The sequence below is a fragment of the Dipodomys ordii genome, unplaced genomic scaffold, assembly GCF_000151885.1.
Source record: "Dipodomys ordii isolate 6190 unplaced genomic scaffold, Dord_2.0 Scaffold23, whole genome shotgun sequence".
In the NCBI taxonomy this organism is placed as follows: domain Eukaryota; kingdom Metazoa; phylum Chordata; class Mammalia; order Rodentia; family Heteromyidae; genus Dipodomys; species Dipodomys ordii.
Genome location: NW_012267239.1, coordinates 2,371,267 through 2,388,416, shown reverse-complemented (window position 1 = coordinate 2,388,416; position 17,150 = coordinate 2,371,267). Strand labels below are relative to the sequence as shown.

Genomic DNA, 17,150 nt, shown 5'->3' with positions numbered 1-17,150 from the left:
GTCCCCAAAGTGGCCACCTTCGAGACAGAACACTGACGTCAGAAGTGGGTGGAGTCGGGGGGGAGACAACTAGTTCTCACGAACAAAGGGGAAGGCGGGGAGGAGCCATCCTGATGGCTTCGGTGCTTCTACGATTTCAGGTCACCTGTCAGCTTAGGGAACCAACCCTCCTCGACCTTGATGTAGATCCTGCATCCAACCTCCCGCATGGACGCCCATCCGACCCCGCCAGACACAGCACAGCAGCTCCAAGACTACAATACCCGACATCCTTAGCGCCGGGGGCGGGGCCTCTTCTCGGGGAGTGGCCTTCAAATTGAATTTCCCCAATGAATAGCGAACGTGGGAGGGGCCAAATCAAGGATTGGCTGGGGCGACGGGACAGGGCGGAGTCAGAGAGGCTGCTGGCGCGGCTGGACAGGCGGCTGTAGCAGAAGTCCAGCGGACGGTTGCTGAGCAGACCTGGGGTGCCAGGTCGCGGCGCCTCCCGCTGGACCGTCGCTACTCCATCTATCAGTCTCCAGCGAGCTAAACCGAGCCCGCGCCGGACAGGCAGCCTGGACTGAGAGGTGGGTGTGCGGACATCGGGGCAACACTAGAACCTTCACCCCCGACGGGTTCAGGGAGGGTGGAACATGGATATCTAGACGGGGCTCTTGGAACCCTCAGACCTGGGAGCCCTCTCCCCAGCCAATCACGGGAACTCTGAGCCACAGGATGTTTGGCGGGGAGAGCACCCACGGATCTCTCACAGGCTCTACGACCCCCAGGGTTTATTCATTTATGGGGGGCAAATACCTCCCACAGACAGATTCACAAGCCCTCTTCACAATCTCCAGGGGACTCGACTGTATGACAGGGAAACCTAGACTGGGCAGGGGCAGAGGTGGGAATCCCTAAGGAAGAAGAGATTTCTCACAGTCCCCTAGGTTAGATACTGTCCAGAAGAAGAAGGAACAAGCCAACAGGAGAACATGCAGAATGTCCACAGAACCTAAGGCTTGTGACTCCGAAGGGACGCTTTTGGTGAGGCAGGATTACCCAAAGTAGGGAGAACAAGAGACAGGGACCCTAACGAAAGAGGTTGGGAAGTTGACACCCATCTGAGCCTACCAGGATGGAAGAGGTAAACAGACTTAAACAGGCAAGACCAGGAAACCCCAACTGTGTGGATTTAGGACACCCCCAGACTCAGTCACCCAAGATGGGGTGACTCGTCAAATGACTGGGAGAAGAAAGAAGGGGTGACTGAAAGGATGAATCAACTGGGAAGTGGGGGGGGGAATCCTGAGGCCATTTCAGTCACTTTATATTAACTAAGCACATAGGTATGCTGGGCCATGGGCTTTCAAATTTCACAAAGACATTGGGGCTCAAGGAAAAAGGAGAGAACTGCTCTGGGAGCCTGGAGTGGGGCCTAGAGGCCCCAGAGGATGGAGATGGGACCAGAGGGAAGTGGTGGATTGGGGTGGGGGGACTTCAGAAGGCGGAAGTCTGTATGATTTTTATTAGGTTCCTTCCTGCCCTTTGAGTTTTTGAGTTCATCCTTCTTACCCCACTCACCCCATGACAAATCTCTGGCCCTGTTCCCCATCTTCTTAAGTTTGCCTGAAGACTAGAGGTTGAGGGGGTGGGTCAGTTTCTAAAGGACATACCAGCTGGGAAATGAATTGGAGGTGAACTGGCAAAAGGAGCCGAGTGGCTTCATGAGCTCAGGACAGTTGGGAGGAGGGAAGAAGGGTGTGCTCAGTGAGCTGGCTCCAAGAATTGATAGGTAGGTATGTAGCTCCCATACCTGGGGTGAATGAGAATGATCAAAGCAGATAGGACTAGGCTATGGGCTCAGCCCATAGCAGATGGTGAGCATATAGAGTAAGGGAGGGGGTAAGGGGGAGACTGGGAGGGCCCTAAGAACGGGTGGGTGGGGCAGGAAACTGTGGAGACTGGCTGTGCACCCCCTGGTGGTGAACACGGCTTGGTGGGCCTCAATGGATCCGGCTTCTCAGTCCAGGTTTATGCCCCTCTCTTTCCTGTTTGAGGCTTAAAACAGAATGCCAGCCTAGACCACACAGCAGACTGGCAGTCAAGCTGGCAAGGCTAGAACAGAGACACCTATTCTTGAAACTGAATTGGTGCGTTTTCCAGGGAACCACCCTAAGAGAGGAGACCACTCCCAGCTTGGAGCCACATCACAGGACAAACTCATGGGTTAGAGGGAAATGCAGGCACCAGAGCCCAAGTGCCTGTGGGTTTCTAGAAGCCTCAGCAGTCCTAACTCCTGTCTGTCCCCTGCAGAATTCTCTTGAGCTGGTGTCAGGTGCCATAGGCCCTGGGATCTCACCAGGAGGGGACACACACAAAGCTGGAGGCCTGCAAGATGGCAGATGATGCCTTGGCTGGGCTGGATGAGGGAGCCCTCCGGAAACTGGTAAGTGGCCCCATATAACACTATTGTGAGGCCAGAGATGGTAGGGGGCAGTCAGCTGACAGAAAGAGGTAATGTAGAGTTGTCTGAAGGGAGGGTCAGGGGACCAGGGCCATGCTAGTTCCGTTTGGCTGATGCAGAGGCCCCTGTGGCATGTGCCTCCTGTCCATGCCAGGTGCTAAGGCCTGGTACCTCCCAGTCCCCCCACCCCCACCACCTGTTTAAACAGTAACTGCTGGGGACTCGCCCATGTGCAGCCACAGGTGTGGGGAGGCTGAATCTGCCTCTACCCAGCAACAGTCTGGGCAGGACCCACCCCTGGACGGTGGCCCAATGATAATGATTAATAATAACAGGGCACAGCAGGGGGTAGGCTGGAGGCTGGGACCCCAGCTCACAGAATGCTCACAACTCCAGAGAGCTGAAACCACCTGCCTGAAGGCACCCAATTTGGAGTCCGTGCCAGGATCCAAACCCCCCAGCGAGGGCCATGGGGTAACCAAGAGTGCTGAGAAAGACAAAGCTGGAGGAACCCATAAACAGACTGCGCGCGGTGTGACTTTTGGTCCGACATTTTCCCACTCTGAACCTTTGTTTCTTTACCTGTAAAATGGGAGGGAGAGGTGTGTGAACACAAAAATCTAGGTCCCAAGATTGGCATACCAGTGGAACAAGGTATGGGCCCAGGTTTTAAGAAGCAGGCGGAAAGGGTCACATCCATCCCCCCCTCCCCCAACACCCCCCCACACACACACCTTCTTCCCATCCCGTGCTCGGAGGGCTGTGGGGTAACCCAGTATGGCGGGCTGTGCCCACCAGCAGAGCCAGGCAGCGGATGACTCAGAGGAGGAGCCCAGGGCCCCGCTGCCCAGTCTCTGACCCTTGCCCAGAAAGAAAATTAAAGATTTACTTTCCCTATTTTGAGTGATCCACTCCACCCTCATACCATATTCCACTGGAAGCAAAGGCTGGAGCCCACTCACCCCTCCCCAGCAACTGTGCCTTAGGCTCAGGGGGCTGGGCAGGCCATGGGGGGGCCGGGGAGGGGGGGAGACTGCAGAAAACCTGTTGCCTCCCCTTGGGTATCTGCGGCCTCCAGCTACCCCTGCGGGCTAGCAACCTGGAGGCTTGCGTTTCCCAAGGTGCCCAGCAGACAAGGCAGTTCCACCTCTCCTCCAGAAGTCCAGAGTCTTTTAACGGGGGTAGCAGAGCCAGCGGGCTCCAGACACAAAACCAGGCCGGGTCTCCGCGCATGCCCATCGCTCGGGATCCACCCTGCGGCTCGGGGGTTCTCCAGCCGCCAGACCCCCCCGCCCGCTCTCACGCAAGCTCTGGGCGCTGGGTGATTTCCAGAAGAAACCGGAGCGGTGATTTAAATCCAACTGTTCCGCCCCCCGGCCCCTCGGAATCGTGACCGCCTGTAACCAAAGCCCTTGCCCACCCCGAGGTCGAGCCCCGCGCCGCCCGCCGCCGGTGCGCCCTGGCTCTGCCCTCCGATCGCGGCCCAGGCCCCCGCCGGCCTCGTGGCAGGAACCGGGGCGTCCCGAGCCCGACTCCTCCCCGCGGGGCCGGGCCTTATAAGGCAAAGCTGGGCCCGCTCCGCCCCGCTGCGCCCCCGCCGGCTTCAGGATCTCGGCAGCTGTTTCCCGCCGCGGCTCCCGCACATTCCTGAGGACGGGGCGGGGGGGGGGCTGCGCGGGATTGGGGGGCGCTCCTGAGGACGCCCCTCCGCCCTGGGCTGCAGCGCCAACGCCCCAGCGGGGTGACCGGGGAAGCGGCCGGGGCTGTGGGCTCGGTTTCCCCTCTAGACTGGGACATTAAGCGGGGGGGGGCTTCCTGTCTGCCCCCCCTCGCCCGCCGGGCGCCCCGCTGAGGCTGGGACAGGCGGGGAAGGGGGGGGCCAGGCCGGCAGCGCCCCGTGGAGGCGTCGTTCCAAGCTCTGCGGGTCCCCCCCACCCCGCCCACGAGAAATCAAGGCCCGGGGATGGAGCGGTGGGTGCAGATGGGGAGACTGAGGCCCACAGGGAAGCTGGACCTGCCAGGCGTCCCCAAGCAAGGAGAGCCGAAAGCGCTCGGAGACCCTCCTCCCTTCCCCGGGAGGAGGAAGCACCCTCTTTCCTCTCTGGAGAATTTCACTAAGGCAGTTTCGGAAACCTCCCTTTTCCCCTTCCCCTTCCCCCTGGTGGACAATGGCCCTTTGTACTTCTTCCCTCCCTCCCACAGCCCCCTCCACACACAGCCGCCCCCTGCCTGACAGGGTGGGGTACGCAGGACACAGCGGAGACACTGTGGTGTGACCTTAGTCTGCAGGCCCAAAGAGAAGGGTCACCAGTGGGGCTAGATTCATCCCTCAGCGCTGCCCAGGCCAATTTGAGGGAATCAGAGGGAGGTTCCCAATTTCCCCATGGAGATGCTTAGGGCTTAGGTTCCCAGGGTTTGCAGCAATGGCCAAATTTTCAGGTTAGGCTTTTTTTTTGTGGGGAGGGGCGGAGGCGGGAGAGAGAAGGACCTCCCCTTTGGAGCTCAGAGCTCAGGGTTTTGGGAATGGGGACCCAGGAGGCAGAGGGCTAAGCATTGTACCTCTGGGCCTCTACCCCCAATCTCCAAGTCTTCTGCTGAGCCATTCTTAAACTAGACCGGAAGGCTCCCCAACATAACAAACAAGTCTAAGACAGGTCCTGGAGTCCGAAAACGTGGATTGATATTTTTGCCTCTGGTGATTTGACCATGAGCAAATCACTTCTCCCCGAGCCTCGGTTTCTTCTTCTGTCAGATAGCATAAAATATGTAGGGATTTTGAAAAGGAGGACAGGGAAGGGCTTAGCAAAAAGTCTGGCACAGTTTCTCAGTCAATATGTCCTGTCCTTCCTGATCTCCCTTTGCTATCTCTCCCTTTTCCTGATTGGCTAGCATATACAAGGGAGATTCCCCGCCCCCCTCCGCCAATGCCCCCAGGTCCTGCTCCATCCCTATCTAAAAACTCTGAGGTAGGGGCCATTGTCCCATATGGCTAATAAAAGGATTATGCCCCTGACCACCCAGCCAGAGCTGAACTGGGACTGATAGGGGGCCTGAGTTTCAGGGGACCCATTCATAGTTTCTCAGCCATTCAAAGCATGGAGGGTTCAATGTCACAAACTCCACACCCTTCACACTTACCCAGTTGGCTCTTGGAAGTGTTGGGTCAGCACGTACTTTATTAAAACCTGTCTATCTGGGATCTTTACCATCTGGCTACCTACCCCGTAGAGCAGGAAGGAAGGATGATGGAGGGGGAAGCCAGAAAGGAAGAGGAGAGGGGGTTCCTTGGCTCTACACTCTCAATGATTTGGGGCCAAGTGGAGGCAGAGGAAATCTGCCTTTACTCAGGCCTATCAGCCTATCAGCCCCAAACCGGAAGCTTAGCACTGGGCTGCCTTCCTGGAGGGGCCCAGGCCAGTTCTCTCTCCCTTGAGCAACACAGGATCCTTGTAAGACGGCTTTACCCAGTGATTTGGGGGAGGCACCAGGATTGGCTGACTCGGCTCAGAGAAGTTACCCTTTTTCTAGACCTGGTTAGACCAGCCACACCTCACATCCCAGAGACTTGAGAAGTCAGAAAGAGGTGGGAGCTCCTGTCCCCCATAAAACAAACACCTTCTCTGCAGCTCTGGTAGCCAGAGAGCCAGCTGCAATCTCTCTGGGAGATTGATCCTCTCTGCCAGAGGCAGTGCAAGGAATATCTGTCTATCAATGGATCATCGATCATACCCCAGGCAGGCAGGGCGCCAATTCTTGAGCACCTGCCCCTTTCTCACTTCCCTTTCTGTCATCCTCTCCAGCAGGGCTGTGGTGCTGAGACTACTTCGTGGAAACAGCCAAGAACCCTTGTTAATCTAGGGGTGGTCTTCCCTCCTTCTGCCTTTCCTGGCTCTTGGGGTTTAATGAAGGGTTGGGGTGGGTGGGCAGGAGTCAAGTCACAGGAAAGGGTGCCTAGCTGCTTGTTACCTGATCAGGTGAGTGGCTGCTGACTGAGCACTCACAAAAGGTGCTCTGCAAACCACAATGCACAGCAGCCTTGCCAAGATCCCCGGTGCCCTGAGCTGGGTCACCCCTCTGGGACTCTGGGTGGGTGGGCAGGCACGTGAAGGGCTTGCAGCAGGGGGAGTAGAGACAGGCCACTCATTGTGCCCTAGGCAAAGCAGTGGGCAGCTGGTGCCAACCCTTCTCTGACCCCCACCTCTCTCCCCACCCCTTCTATGACCAAAATGACCTGCCTCCCTCTCCCCTGCCTCCCTTCAACAGTTAGAGGTCACAGCGGATCTGGCAGAGCGGCGGCGCATCCGCTCGGCCATCCGGGAGCTGCAGCGGCAGGAGCTGGAGCGAGAGGAGGAGGCCCTGGCATCCAAGCGCTTCCGTGCTGAGAGGCAGGACAACAAAGAGAACTGGCTTCAGTGAGTGACAGAGGGGGTGGATGTGCAGGTGCGAGAGGGAATGCGTGCTGGGCAGGTGCGGGCACAGTAGAGTGTAGACACTTGAAATACACAGGGATTTGGTGGCCCTGGTGGTGATTGCCTGGCCATGGGGTGTGGTTAGCACATCTGGGCAGTGGTTTTATTTACTTCTGGATGGATGGATGGATGTCAGTCATGGGGCTTGAACTCAGGGCATGCGCATTGTCCCTGAGCTTTTCTGCTCAAGGCTAGTACTCTATTACTTTGAGCCACAGCTCCACTTTCAGTTTTCTGGTGGTTAATTGGAGACAAGATTCACATGGACTTTCCTGCCCAGGCTGGCTTTGAACTGTGATCCTCAGATCTTAGTCTCCTGAGTAGCTAGGATTACAGGCATGCGTCATCAGCGCTTGGCTCTGGGCAGTGGTTTTGGTACCCACATCAAGAGTATATATGAATCAGTGTGCATCCAGAGGGGCTACAGAAACAACTCTAGGCCCGTCTGCCAAGGCTTAGGGTACCCTAAGCTCCCATCTTCCCCCGACTTGGCCGTGGAAGTGGCGATTACAATCATGATGTCCCCACAGCTCTGAGCAGCGGGAAGCTGAGCAACGGGCTGCCCTGGCACGGTTGGCAGGGCAGCTGGAGTCCATGAATGATGTGGAAGAGTTGACTACACTGGTGAGGCTCAGGCCAGGGCAGGGGAAGAGGGGACAGGACAGGCGAAGGCCTGTGATCACTGACCTGCCTCTCACCCACAGCTGCGGAGCGCCGGTGAGTATGAAGAACGCAAGCTGATCCGAGCTGCCATCCGCCGTGTCCGGGCTCAGGAGATTGAGGGTGAGTGTTCTGTCTTGGTCCCACTGCTGGGGGATGCCTACCGCATCTCCCAGCCCTCACCTGACACTTGCCTCTGCCCTTCCAGCCGCCACCCTGGCTGGGAGATTGTGTAGCGGACGTCCCAACAGCTCCAGAGAGGACAGAGAGGAGCGGGTGGCACGCAGGCTGGACCGGCGTGAGGTAGGGCGTGCCGGCATGGTGGGAGGTGGACAGTGTCATGTGCTCATCGACGTCAGTAGTACAGAATGCCCATGTGTCTTTGCTGCACTGGTATTTGACTGTGAGGGGGCGTCCAGCCTGTGTTCGGGGGGGGGGTGGGGAGGGGGGGAAACACTGGAGCTTTTTCTCAGGCCTCTGCCCACTTTCAGGCCCCTCTCCCACCTCTTCCTCTTTGTACCCCCATCCTGCCATCTTACCTGAAGCCAGAAAGATCTCCTGAAATTCAAGTCTGACTTAGAACACCCTCTGCACCCCTAAACCTGCCCCCAGGCAGCCCCTCACCCTCCAGACAGCCCGCACATCCTTACCTTGGCTCAGCAGGGTCTCAGTGTCAGGCCCCAGCTGACTGGTAGAGCACTGTTCCCAGAGTCCTCTCTGCCAAGAGTATGGGAAAGAAGCCAAGCCATAGTTCCCCAAATGACCAGCAGAGGTCGCTGGATCTCCAGGCCTTGCAGGGGCTAAAGCCAGAACCAGGAGCCTCTCTGCTCCAGGCATCTATTGGGGACCAAAATCTCCATGAATTTCCTTGCCATTGGCATGGCTGACCCTGTCTGAACCGCCTTGTCTAGGCTGTGCCAGGAGATTAGAGGAGTAGGGGTCAGAGACTACGCCGTCCTTATGAAGCTGTACGCCCTACCTCACGCCGGTCCAGCCTGCGTGCCACCCGCTCCTCTCTGTCCTCTCTGGAGCTGTTGGGACGTCCGCTACACAATCTCCCAGCCAGGGTGGCAGCTGGAAGGGCAGAGGGCCCCTCTGCTTTGCATGCCCTACCCTGAGTACCTGCCAGCCTGGCCCTCCATAGGCTCGAGTAACAATAGAGATCAGGGAAGCCTCGGTTGCATTTTATGGGTCCCCCACAGGTGCCTGAACAGGAAGAACAGGAGCAGCAGACAAAGGTCCCAGAATCAACCCCAGCCCCTAAGGACACCAGCCAGGATGTGACCACAGTAACAGTCCTGCTGAGGGCCCCACCTGAAGACACACCCAGCTCACCTGCCTCCCCTGACAGTACACCCACTGTGGCTTCTCCAGAGCCTCTGCTCGAGCCTGCTGGGGTCCCTTGTCCTGCTGCTGAGGCTCCAGGAAGTCCTGAGCCACCTCTCAGCCCACCACAGGCTCCCAGCCCTGAGCCCCCAGTGTCACCATCACCTTCCAGCCCTGAGAGGCAGCCGGAGGACAAGGTGAGTTTGGATGAGGGACAGGGTTTCCAAACATCTGAGCCAGCCTGGGAGACCGCCCTGCCTATGTTATATCTCCTCTGTAGCTCCTGCCTGGCTCCACAGAGTTTCCAGCTACCCAGAGTCCCACCAGGGGCCCCTCCAGTACCAAGAGAGCAGGTGAGGATGGATCCCAGCATGGGTAGTCACGGGCATCTGTCTTCCCCTGGCCCAACCTCTTTTTCTGCCTGGACAGCTCCAGCGTCCTCAGGTCCAGGCAGTCCTGGACACCCCCCCCCTCTCCCACTGCCCCTGTAATGTCCCCGCCCCTGGCCAGGCCCACCCCTGCCACCCATGGCCAGAGGCCTCCCTGCAGCCTTGAAAGGCAACAGGCCTCAGGCACATTCTTCTCCCCAATAAGGGAGTGCACCCATCTCCCAGCCAGATCTCATGGGCAGTGCTGGGGGGGGGCTGTCCCCTATTCCCATCCCTAGGGAGGACCTGGCCACCTTCCTCCAGCCCAAGCCTAGCCCTAGCCCCTAAGAGTACCCAAGTGCCCCTGGGGTCAGTGCTGGAGGAGGAGGCCCTGTAGGAGAGATGCCATTGAGCAAGAAGGCCTGAGCAATGGATGATATAGGGTGTGATGGGAGGTCGTGGGATTCAAGGGGATTGGGAGGTTACGGCCATGTAGGAGGGAGACGTATGAAAAGCGGACCTGTCCCCATCATTCCCTTTCCTTTCTCTCCCCGCCCAAACTGCCAGACCTAGCTGGACCCCAATCCTGTCAACGCTCCTTGCCTGTGCTCAGCCCCCAACAGCCAGCCCAGAATCAAGGTACTGCCCTGCCTATTCTTCACCAGCCACAATCTCTGTTGTCCTGGTCCCATCCAGCCACTGACAGAACCTCTTGTCCCTTCCAGTATCCAGCCCTCTTGCCAGCGGACCTTCTCCCTTCCAGCGGGCTGGCTCTGTGAGAGATCGTGTCCGCAAGTTTACCTCAGATTCTCCTATGTCTGCCAGGCTGCAGGATGGCCCACCCCGGGCAGCTCTCACTTCCCTGACCCCCACGAGACTCCTGGGCCCCTCCCTCATCAGCACCACTTCTGCCTCCTCCTCCAGCAGCTCCTCCTCTCAAGGCCCTAGTAACACCTCCTCCCGGTTCAGCAAAGAGCGAGGAACAGCTCAGCCCCTGGCCCAGCTTCAGAGCTGCCCCCAGGCAGAGGGCCCAGAGGGGCGGAGCTTGGCTGCCAGGTCTCTTGAAAACAGAGCAGGGGGGCCCAGGACCTGCTCAGAGGAGCCCAGTGCCCCACTCCCCGCCAGCACTGCAGAATCAGGGGGCAGTATGAAGACCACATTCACCATCGAGATCAAGGATGGCCGCGGCCAGGCATCCACAGGTCGAGTGCTGCTGCCTGCAGGCAACCAGAGGGCAGGTAGGCCTCCTCCCCACCACTGCCTCCCCTGTGCTAAGAGGGAGCATCTGCAGCACCCAGCTCTGCACAAGGGACAGGTGCTGCTGGCCAGGGCTCAGGGTGTCTCCCGAGGGTGCACTAGGGACAAGAGTGCCATTGACCTTGGCTGGCACCACCCCATCACCGCCCCTCACCCTGACATCATCCCTTCTCCCCATTCCAGAACTGACACTGGGGCTGCGGACGCCCTCTACCCTCCTTAGCAGCAGCAGTAGGAGTAAGAGCACCATCACCCATGTCAGCCACCCTGGGCCCCAAGCCCGGCTGGGCAGTGTCACCCGTGTCACCACCTTCAGCCATGCCTCTCCTGGTAGCCGAGGAGGCTACAGCATTAAGGTGAGCCCGTTGCTTCTTGCCTCCCCAGGCATCAGCGTCACTTACAGTGCTTTAACAGTATCACCTTAGCAGGGTTCCTCTGTTTTGCTTCCTTCTACTGGACACATAGAGAAACTGAGGTTCAGATCTGGAAGGAAAGTGGCCACAGGCAGTTAGTGGGTGCCAGAGCTAAGATGAAACCATCAACTATCTGCCACCAGACTTTCTTCTTCCCACCATGCTGAGCTTTGATCTTGTTTCAAACTTGGTTGCTTCATGCCAAATCAACAGATGGGAAGACCGAGGCTCAGAGAGGGTGGCTAGGGCTTGCTGCTCCTTGCTGCTTCCACCCCATGCTGGCCATCATTCCTGAGTGGCTGAGCGGCTCATCGGCTCATCCAAGATCATCCATTAGAAGATTAGAGATGCGTGATTAGCATCTGCGTCAGAAGCATTGCTGGGGACTGCCAGGCAGGGGGGCAGCAGTCAGGTGAGGCAGCAGCCTAGCAGGTGCCACGGGAACTGAATACACCTCATCCTTCCATTATTCATTCCCAAGCGGGGAATGGCCTGGCCAGGAGCTCAGCTGGGGAGAAGATCCCCAACAGGCCACCCAGCTGCCCAGGTAATGTCCTCTGTGCTGAGCTGGAGACTGAATGGTTGAAGTGAGGTACTAGAAATATCTTTGGGTCTTCTGAGAAATGACCTGGAAAGAATGAAGGGCAAGAAAGCTGTCTTCCTCCACCAAAGCAGGCCCCAGCTAAGCTGGGATGTGGTGATAGGAGAGGTGGTTGCAGCTAAAGCCAGTGGAGTGGATGGAAGGTACCAGAGGAAGATTTGAGTCTGGCATCACCAATTTGCCTCAATTGCTCAAACTAGGGGAAGCAGATGGTGCATCTATAAGGAATTTGCTAAAAATCTGGAGTTGCATCTGAGCACCGTGGGCAGGCTAAAGGACATTTATCTTAGCTCCAAATCTATTGTAAAAGAAGATCGCTCAAGAGCTGGCTTCTCTGTGCCTCTGTTTCCCCCAGCTATTCAAGACTTTCTAACAGCTTGGTATGAGGGCAGAGTCAGGCTGTGGAGTGTGGTGGACTGCATACGCGGTTGCTCAGACAGATCTAGTTGCTCCTCCCTACCTCAGTTTCCCCTACCTGTGAGGCACAGGCCATCAGAACCCATGCAGCTTGGCGGTGCTGCAGGTCTGTGATCTCTGCAGGGGCCAGGACCAGGCCTGGCCGTATGCCTGGTTGAGCAGGCCTCCCCTCCCCCACTGCCCCCCTCACAGAGGCGCCCAGAATAGGTTTCTATTTGGGCCGCAGCCTCCAGCTGGCTGTTGGCGGGCTGAGAGGCCGGCAGGGGCGGGGCAGGCCGGCTGCCCTTGCCTTCGCCCTCAGACCAACTGCAAAGACTCCGACACTGCCAGCCTAGACAGCAGCCCCTGCCACCGTCCCACCATTACGCCCCACAGAGTCCCCCCTAGTGCTATGCCGGGGGTGCCTGGACCTGGGCCTGGGCCTGGGCCTGACATGGCTATGCTCTTAGAGGAACGATTGAGCCAGGCATTGCAGGAGCTGCAGGCAGTGGCTGAGGCCGGCCGGGCAGCAGTGACCCAGGCAGCTGATGCAGCCCTAGCCACCATGCAGCCAGTAGCCCAGGCAGCTGAAGAGCTGCAAGCAGAGACTGCAGCCCTGAGCCGGCGGCTGGATGCGCTGAGCAGGCAGGTGGAGGTGCTGAGCCTACGGCTGGGGGTCCCACTTGTACCGGATCTTGAACCTGAGCTGGAGCCCAGCGAGCTCTTCCTGGCTGCTGCAGACCCAGAAGCCCTGTTTCAGGCGGCTGAGGATACTGGGACCCCCGTGGCCCACCCACCTGCCTTCAGCACCCGCCGCCGCTCCTCCACCGGCCCCACCCACACCAGCAGTCTCGTAAGTCCCACAGTAAGGGGAGAGGGTGGATTTGATATAGGCCTGCTTCTGCTCAGTGGCCTTCTCTGAGCCTCAGTTTACCTCTCTGTACAGGGGACTAGAGCTCCAAGACTGAAATAAGATGTCAGGCTCTTGTCCTGAGGCATGTGTGGTAGCTGTCTTGGCAGCTCCTGGCATAGCCTAGCCCCCACCCCACCCTTGTATGTGTCCTCTCTCTCCCCCCCTCCAACCCCCGCATCCCAGCCAGAAACAGCTGCCATCTTGGCTTTCCTTAACCGGGTGGCAGACAGAGTGTCCCTGCCAGGAGAGGCGGAGCTGTAATAGTTGGCCTGGGACCTTGGCTTCGAGGGGCTGGAAAGATACCTTGGGATGTTGGGGGGCTAGGCTGGGGCAAGAGGACCATTAGTGTATGGTTCCTAACAGGGGTGGGGGATGGGGGGAGATGTGGTATAGAGGAGAGCTTCAGCAAGGTCTTGGCTGAGGGCAGCCACAGTCAGACACCTGGCTAAGAGCCCTGGGGCCTGGGTGCAGCTCCCTTGACAAGGGAGTATGGATAGGGGCCTGCCAACATGGCCTAGGACCTGGGAGGATGCAGCGAAGCCTGACTACAAGGGAGCTGGAAATGAAGCAGTAAGGGGGAAAATGAAGTTAAGGAATTAGACTAGCTTCAGCTCAGACCCCAGGCCGCATTGCACACATGGTGGGACTGTGAACAAATCAATCAGAGGCCCTGAGCCTCAGCTTTCCCTTCTTTTGAATGGGAATAAGAAAAGCCCTAGCACTTGTACAACTGATTGCTACTGATTGGAAACTATATCGCTGCTGCTACCAATAGGATTCCTGTGATTCTGGCCGTGTGGAAAGCGCTGGGATAAATTGTCACTGTCTCTTCCCTCGGTTTGACACCATTGTATTGCCACCCTGGGGCAGGCAGGCTGGCAGGCTATGATGGGTTTCATGTATATACCTGTTTAAAATCCATACACTCTCCCCATCCCCAAAGACGGAGCCAGAGCCGGTGGAACCCCCCTCTACAGCAGTGGAAGTGGCTAATGGCACAAAGCAGACCCGTGGGGACAAAGCCGCAGAGGGACGGAGCCCCCTGAGCCCTGAGGAGTTGCTGGCCATTGAAGATGAAAGCGTCTTAGACAAGATGGTATGGCGGATCTGTTGGGCTAAGGACTGGTGGGGGGAGGGAGGAGAGCCTTGGGCTCTGAAGGCCCCGGATGTAGAAGGATATCTCTATCTGCAGCTAGATCAAGCCACGGATTTTGAGGAGAGGAAGCTCATCCGGGCTGCACTTCGTGAACTACGACAAAGGAAAAGAGGTAGAGAGACAGTTGCTTAACTTAAATTTAGCTGCTTGCTCACCCAGCTGTTCTGCTCATTCATGGACATACCAGCAACATAACTGCCCTGTGCAGATTCTCCCTACACCCAGCCAGTCTTTGCTCCTGCAGCTCCCTCCCCTAGCTGCTTCTCTTCTTCTGAGACTCAGATACTGTCTCTCAGCTCCTCTCTCCTGTGGCCCATTTGATCTCCCATTTTTGTCAACCAACAACTCCTTCCTTGAATCCAGATCTTTCTCTTCCTCCTTTTCCTCCTCCGTAGTTACTCTTCCCTCCCTAAGAGCCATTGATGGCCACCTTCGCCTGTGTCCCTACCCACCTTTCCCTTTCCTGAACCCAGCTCTTTTCTCCCCCTGACCTTTCCTCCCTGGACTTGGCTGTTCTCTTCCTGGTTCCAGATTTATTTACTTCTCCAGATACTCTCTTATTCCATGCTTCTTCCAGGGCCCACTGCTGGCCACTCCAGCCAACTGTGCTCCTTTACTAGCTTCTCTCTCAGCTGCTCTTTCTTTGCCTTTGACTTGTTTCTCAGATACCTCCAACTTGTCCCTCCCTAGATCCAGAGAGCGCTTCTTCCAGCTGCGCTTTTTCCCTGTAAGGCCCATTTGACATCCCATTCAACCATGGTGCTCACCCAACTCCTTCCTTGGAACCAGCTATTCCCTCCCTAGGATTAGATACTCCCACCCGCCTCAGCTTCTCATTCCCATAGAAACATGGATCCAACTACCCTTGGGCAGCATTCCATATTTCCAGCTGTCCTATATTACCTGCATCCATCACCCCCCCCCCATCACACCATGCTCTGTTCCAAGCTATAGCTGTTCCCCTCCCCTTCCACCATCCCCAGAGCAGCCTATGTTACCTGTGTCCTTGGTGTTTCTAACAAGCTGCCCTCCACCCCCATCTTGTGTGCCCTGTGTGCTGTGTGGGCACTGGGCGGCCCTTCTGGGGATGCATGGGGGCATTCCTACCCAGACCAGCGAGATAAAGAGCGGGAACGGCGGCTCCAAGAGGCCCGGGCACGGCCAGGGCAGAGCCAAACCAACACAACCACAGAGACTACCACAAGGCGCAGCCAGCGGGCTGCCGATGGCTCGGCGATCAGCACGGTGACCAAGACTGAGCGGCTCGTCCACACCAGTAAGGGGCTAGCCTGGGCTCCGGGTGGGTTCAATGGGCTCCGGGTGGGTTCAAGTTGAGTCCTGGTGCCTCTCATACCTGTCCTCTCCTCTCTTCTCTCTCCAGGTGATGGCACAAGAACAGCCCGCACCACCACAGTGGAGTCCAGTTTCGTGAGGCGCTCGGAGAGTAAGGCCACCAGACAGCGTCCCGTGCCTTCTCCTCTCATCTCTTCGGGGTCTCTTCCTCAAGTGCTCTCTTTGCATCTTCAACTGCCGTTACTTGCTCTTCTCTGCCTGTGTCTATACCACCCCTCCCTGACACCTGATATGCACGCCAAGCCCTCAGCTCTCTCAATTCCTCTTTGTTGCAGATGGCGGTGGTAGCACCACAGTGCAAACTAAGACCTACTCCTCCTCTTCCTCTTCCTCTTCCTCCAAGAAAATGGGCAGGTAAGCACTAGTACCCACGCTGGGATACAGTTTCACTGCATATTCATTCTGTAGAGGGGCAGACGGATGCTAGGCACACAGTCAAGCAGGGGAAAATCAGGTCAGGCCACATCTGCTTGCTTTGTGATCTCATTTAATCCTCAGCCACCCCACAGGGGAGGTGGATGCTCAGAGAGGCTAGAGTCTTGCTTATGGCCTGAGTGGCAGCCATAATATTGAGCCCTTGATGAGGCCTATCTACAACACTGAGCTGCCTGCAGGTCATAGAGCACCTTTATGCCTTGAAGTGCTCATGAAACAGTAGATCTCCATGCTCACGAGGATGGTGGAGCCTGGCAGAAGGCAGGAACTGGGGTCAGGTGTCATGGCACATACCTGTAACCCCAGCGAATTAAGAGGCAGAGGCGGGAGACTCAAGGTCCAAGATCCTGGAAAAAGCACAAGACACTATCGGAAAAGCAATCGTAAAACAATAAGAGCTTGGGGGGGATGGCTCAAGTGGTAGAACACTTACCTAGTAAGCACAAGGCCAAGTTTGAGCCACATTGAAAAAGAAAGGAAGAAAAGATGGAAGGAAAGGAAGGAGGGAGGGAGGGGGGAGGAAAAGAAAGAAGCAAGGACTACATCAGAATCCAGCAGAAAATCCTAAATTCTAGGGTCTTGGATTTTGGGATGTTTGAGTTCTAGCTCTGTCCTCCTACCTTCTGAAATCTTAGGCAAGGTCACCTCAACTTCTTTAAGTTTACTTGAGAAATAACTTGAATCCCTCTCTCCTCCCATGAAGTTGAAATAGTACACTAGGGGGTTGGAGGCATGGCTCCGGAAGAGAGAGTTACCTAGCTTCTGGTGAGCCTGGATTCCTTCCCTAGGTCAGCAGAAAAGAAAATGGCACACAGAAAAGACTTAAGAGGGGCTGGAAAGGTGGCTTAGTGGTAGAGTGCTTGCCTTGCATGCATGAGGCCCTGGGTTCAATTCCTCAGCACCACATAAGCAAAAGGAAAAAAGCCGGAAGTGGTGCTGTGGCTCAAGTGGTAGAGCACTAGCCTTGAGCTGAAGAGCTGAGGGACAGTGCCCACGCCCAGAGTTTTGGTCCCACGACTGGACCAAAAAAAAAAAGACTTAAGGCACTGAGCTACTATTATGATGATGATTACTGGTCTTGTACTGGTCATTTTTATTCATTGATAGTGCCCAGATTCTGAACTCACCTGTGACAATACAAAAGACCTTCTCAGAAAGCTGCAGGGGGGGGCGGGCGCTGGTGGCTCACGCCTGTAATCCTAGCTACTCAGGAGGCTGAGATCTGAGGATCACAGTTCAAAGCCAGCCCGGGCAGGAGAGACTGTGAAACTCCTATCTCCAATAAACCACCAGAAAAACCAGAAGTGGCACTGTAGCTCAAGTGGTAGAGCGCTCGCCTTGAGCTGAAGAGCTGAGG

The 17,150-nt window shown here is 56.9% G+C and overlaps 1 protein-coding gene across 2 annotated transcripts in view; it reads left to right on the top strand.

Moving 5' to 3' along the window:
* The first annotated feature begins 453 nt into the window (after positions 1–453).
* Positions 454–17,150, top strand: part of Smtn (smoothelin) — a 22,783-nt gene continuing 6,086 nt past the window's right edge. Inside the window, exons 1-16 of one of the 2 annotated variants that reach the window (XM_013014440.1) lie at positions 454–569; positions 2,296–2,428; positions 6,710–6,858; positions 7,446–7,539; positions 7,620–7,698; positions 7,784–7,878; positions 8,778–9,098; positions 9,182–9,254; positions 9,837–9,908; positions 9,995–10,507; positions 10,710–10,882; positions 13,793–13,945; positions 14,042–14,117; positions 15,117–15,281; positions 15,387–15,449; positions 15,634–15,712. In XM_013014440.1, coding sequence (XP_012869894.1) covers positions 2,378–2,428; positions 6,710–6,858; positions 7,446–7,539; positions 7,620–7,698; positions 7,784–7,878; positions 8,778–9,098; positions 9,182–9,254; positions 9,837–9,908; positions 9,995–10,507; positions 10,710–10,882; positions 13,793–13,945; positions 14,042–14,117; positions 15,117–15,281; positions 15,387–15,449; positions 15,634–15,712 — 2,156 coding nt within the window. In that variant the 5' untranslated portion in view covers positions 454–569; positions 2,296–2,377. Of the gene's footprint in view, positions 570–2,295; positions 2,429–6,709; positions 6,859–7,445; positions 7,540–7,619; positions 7,699–7,783; positions 7,879–8,777; positions 9,099–9,181; positions 9,255–9,836; positions 9,909–9,994; positions 10,508–10,709; positions 10,883–12,696; positions 12,790–13,792; positions 13,946–14,041; positions 14,118–15,116; positions 15,282–15,386; positions 15,450–15,633; positions 15,713–17,150 lie in introns of those variants that run through there. The other variant, XM_013014441.1, reaches the window with a different exon arrangement.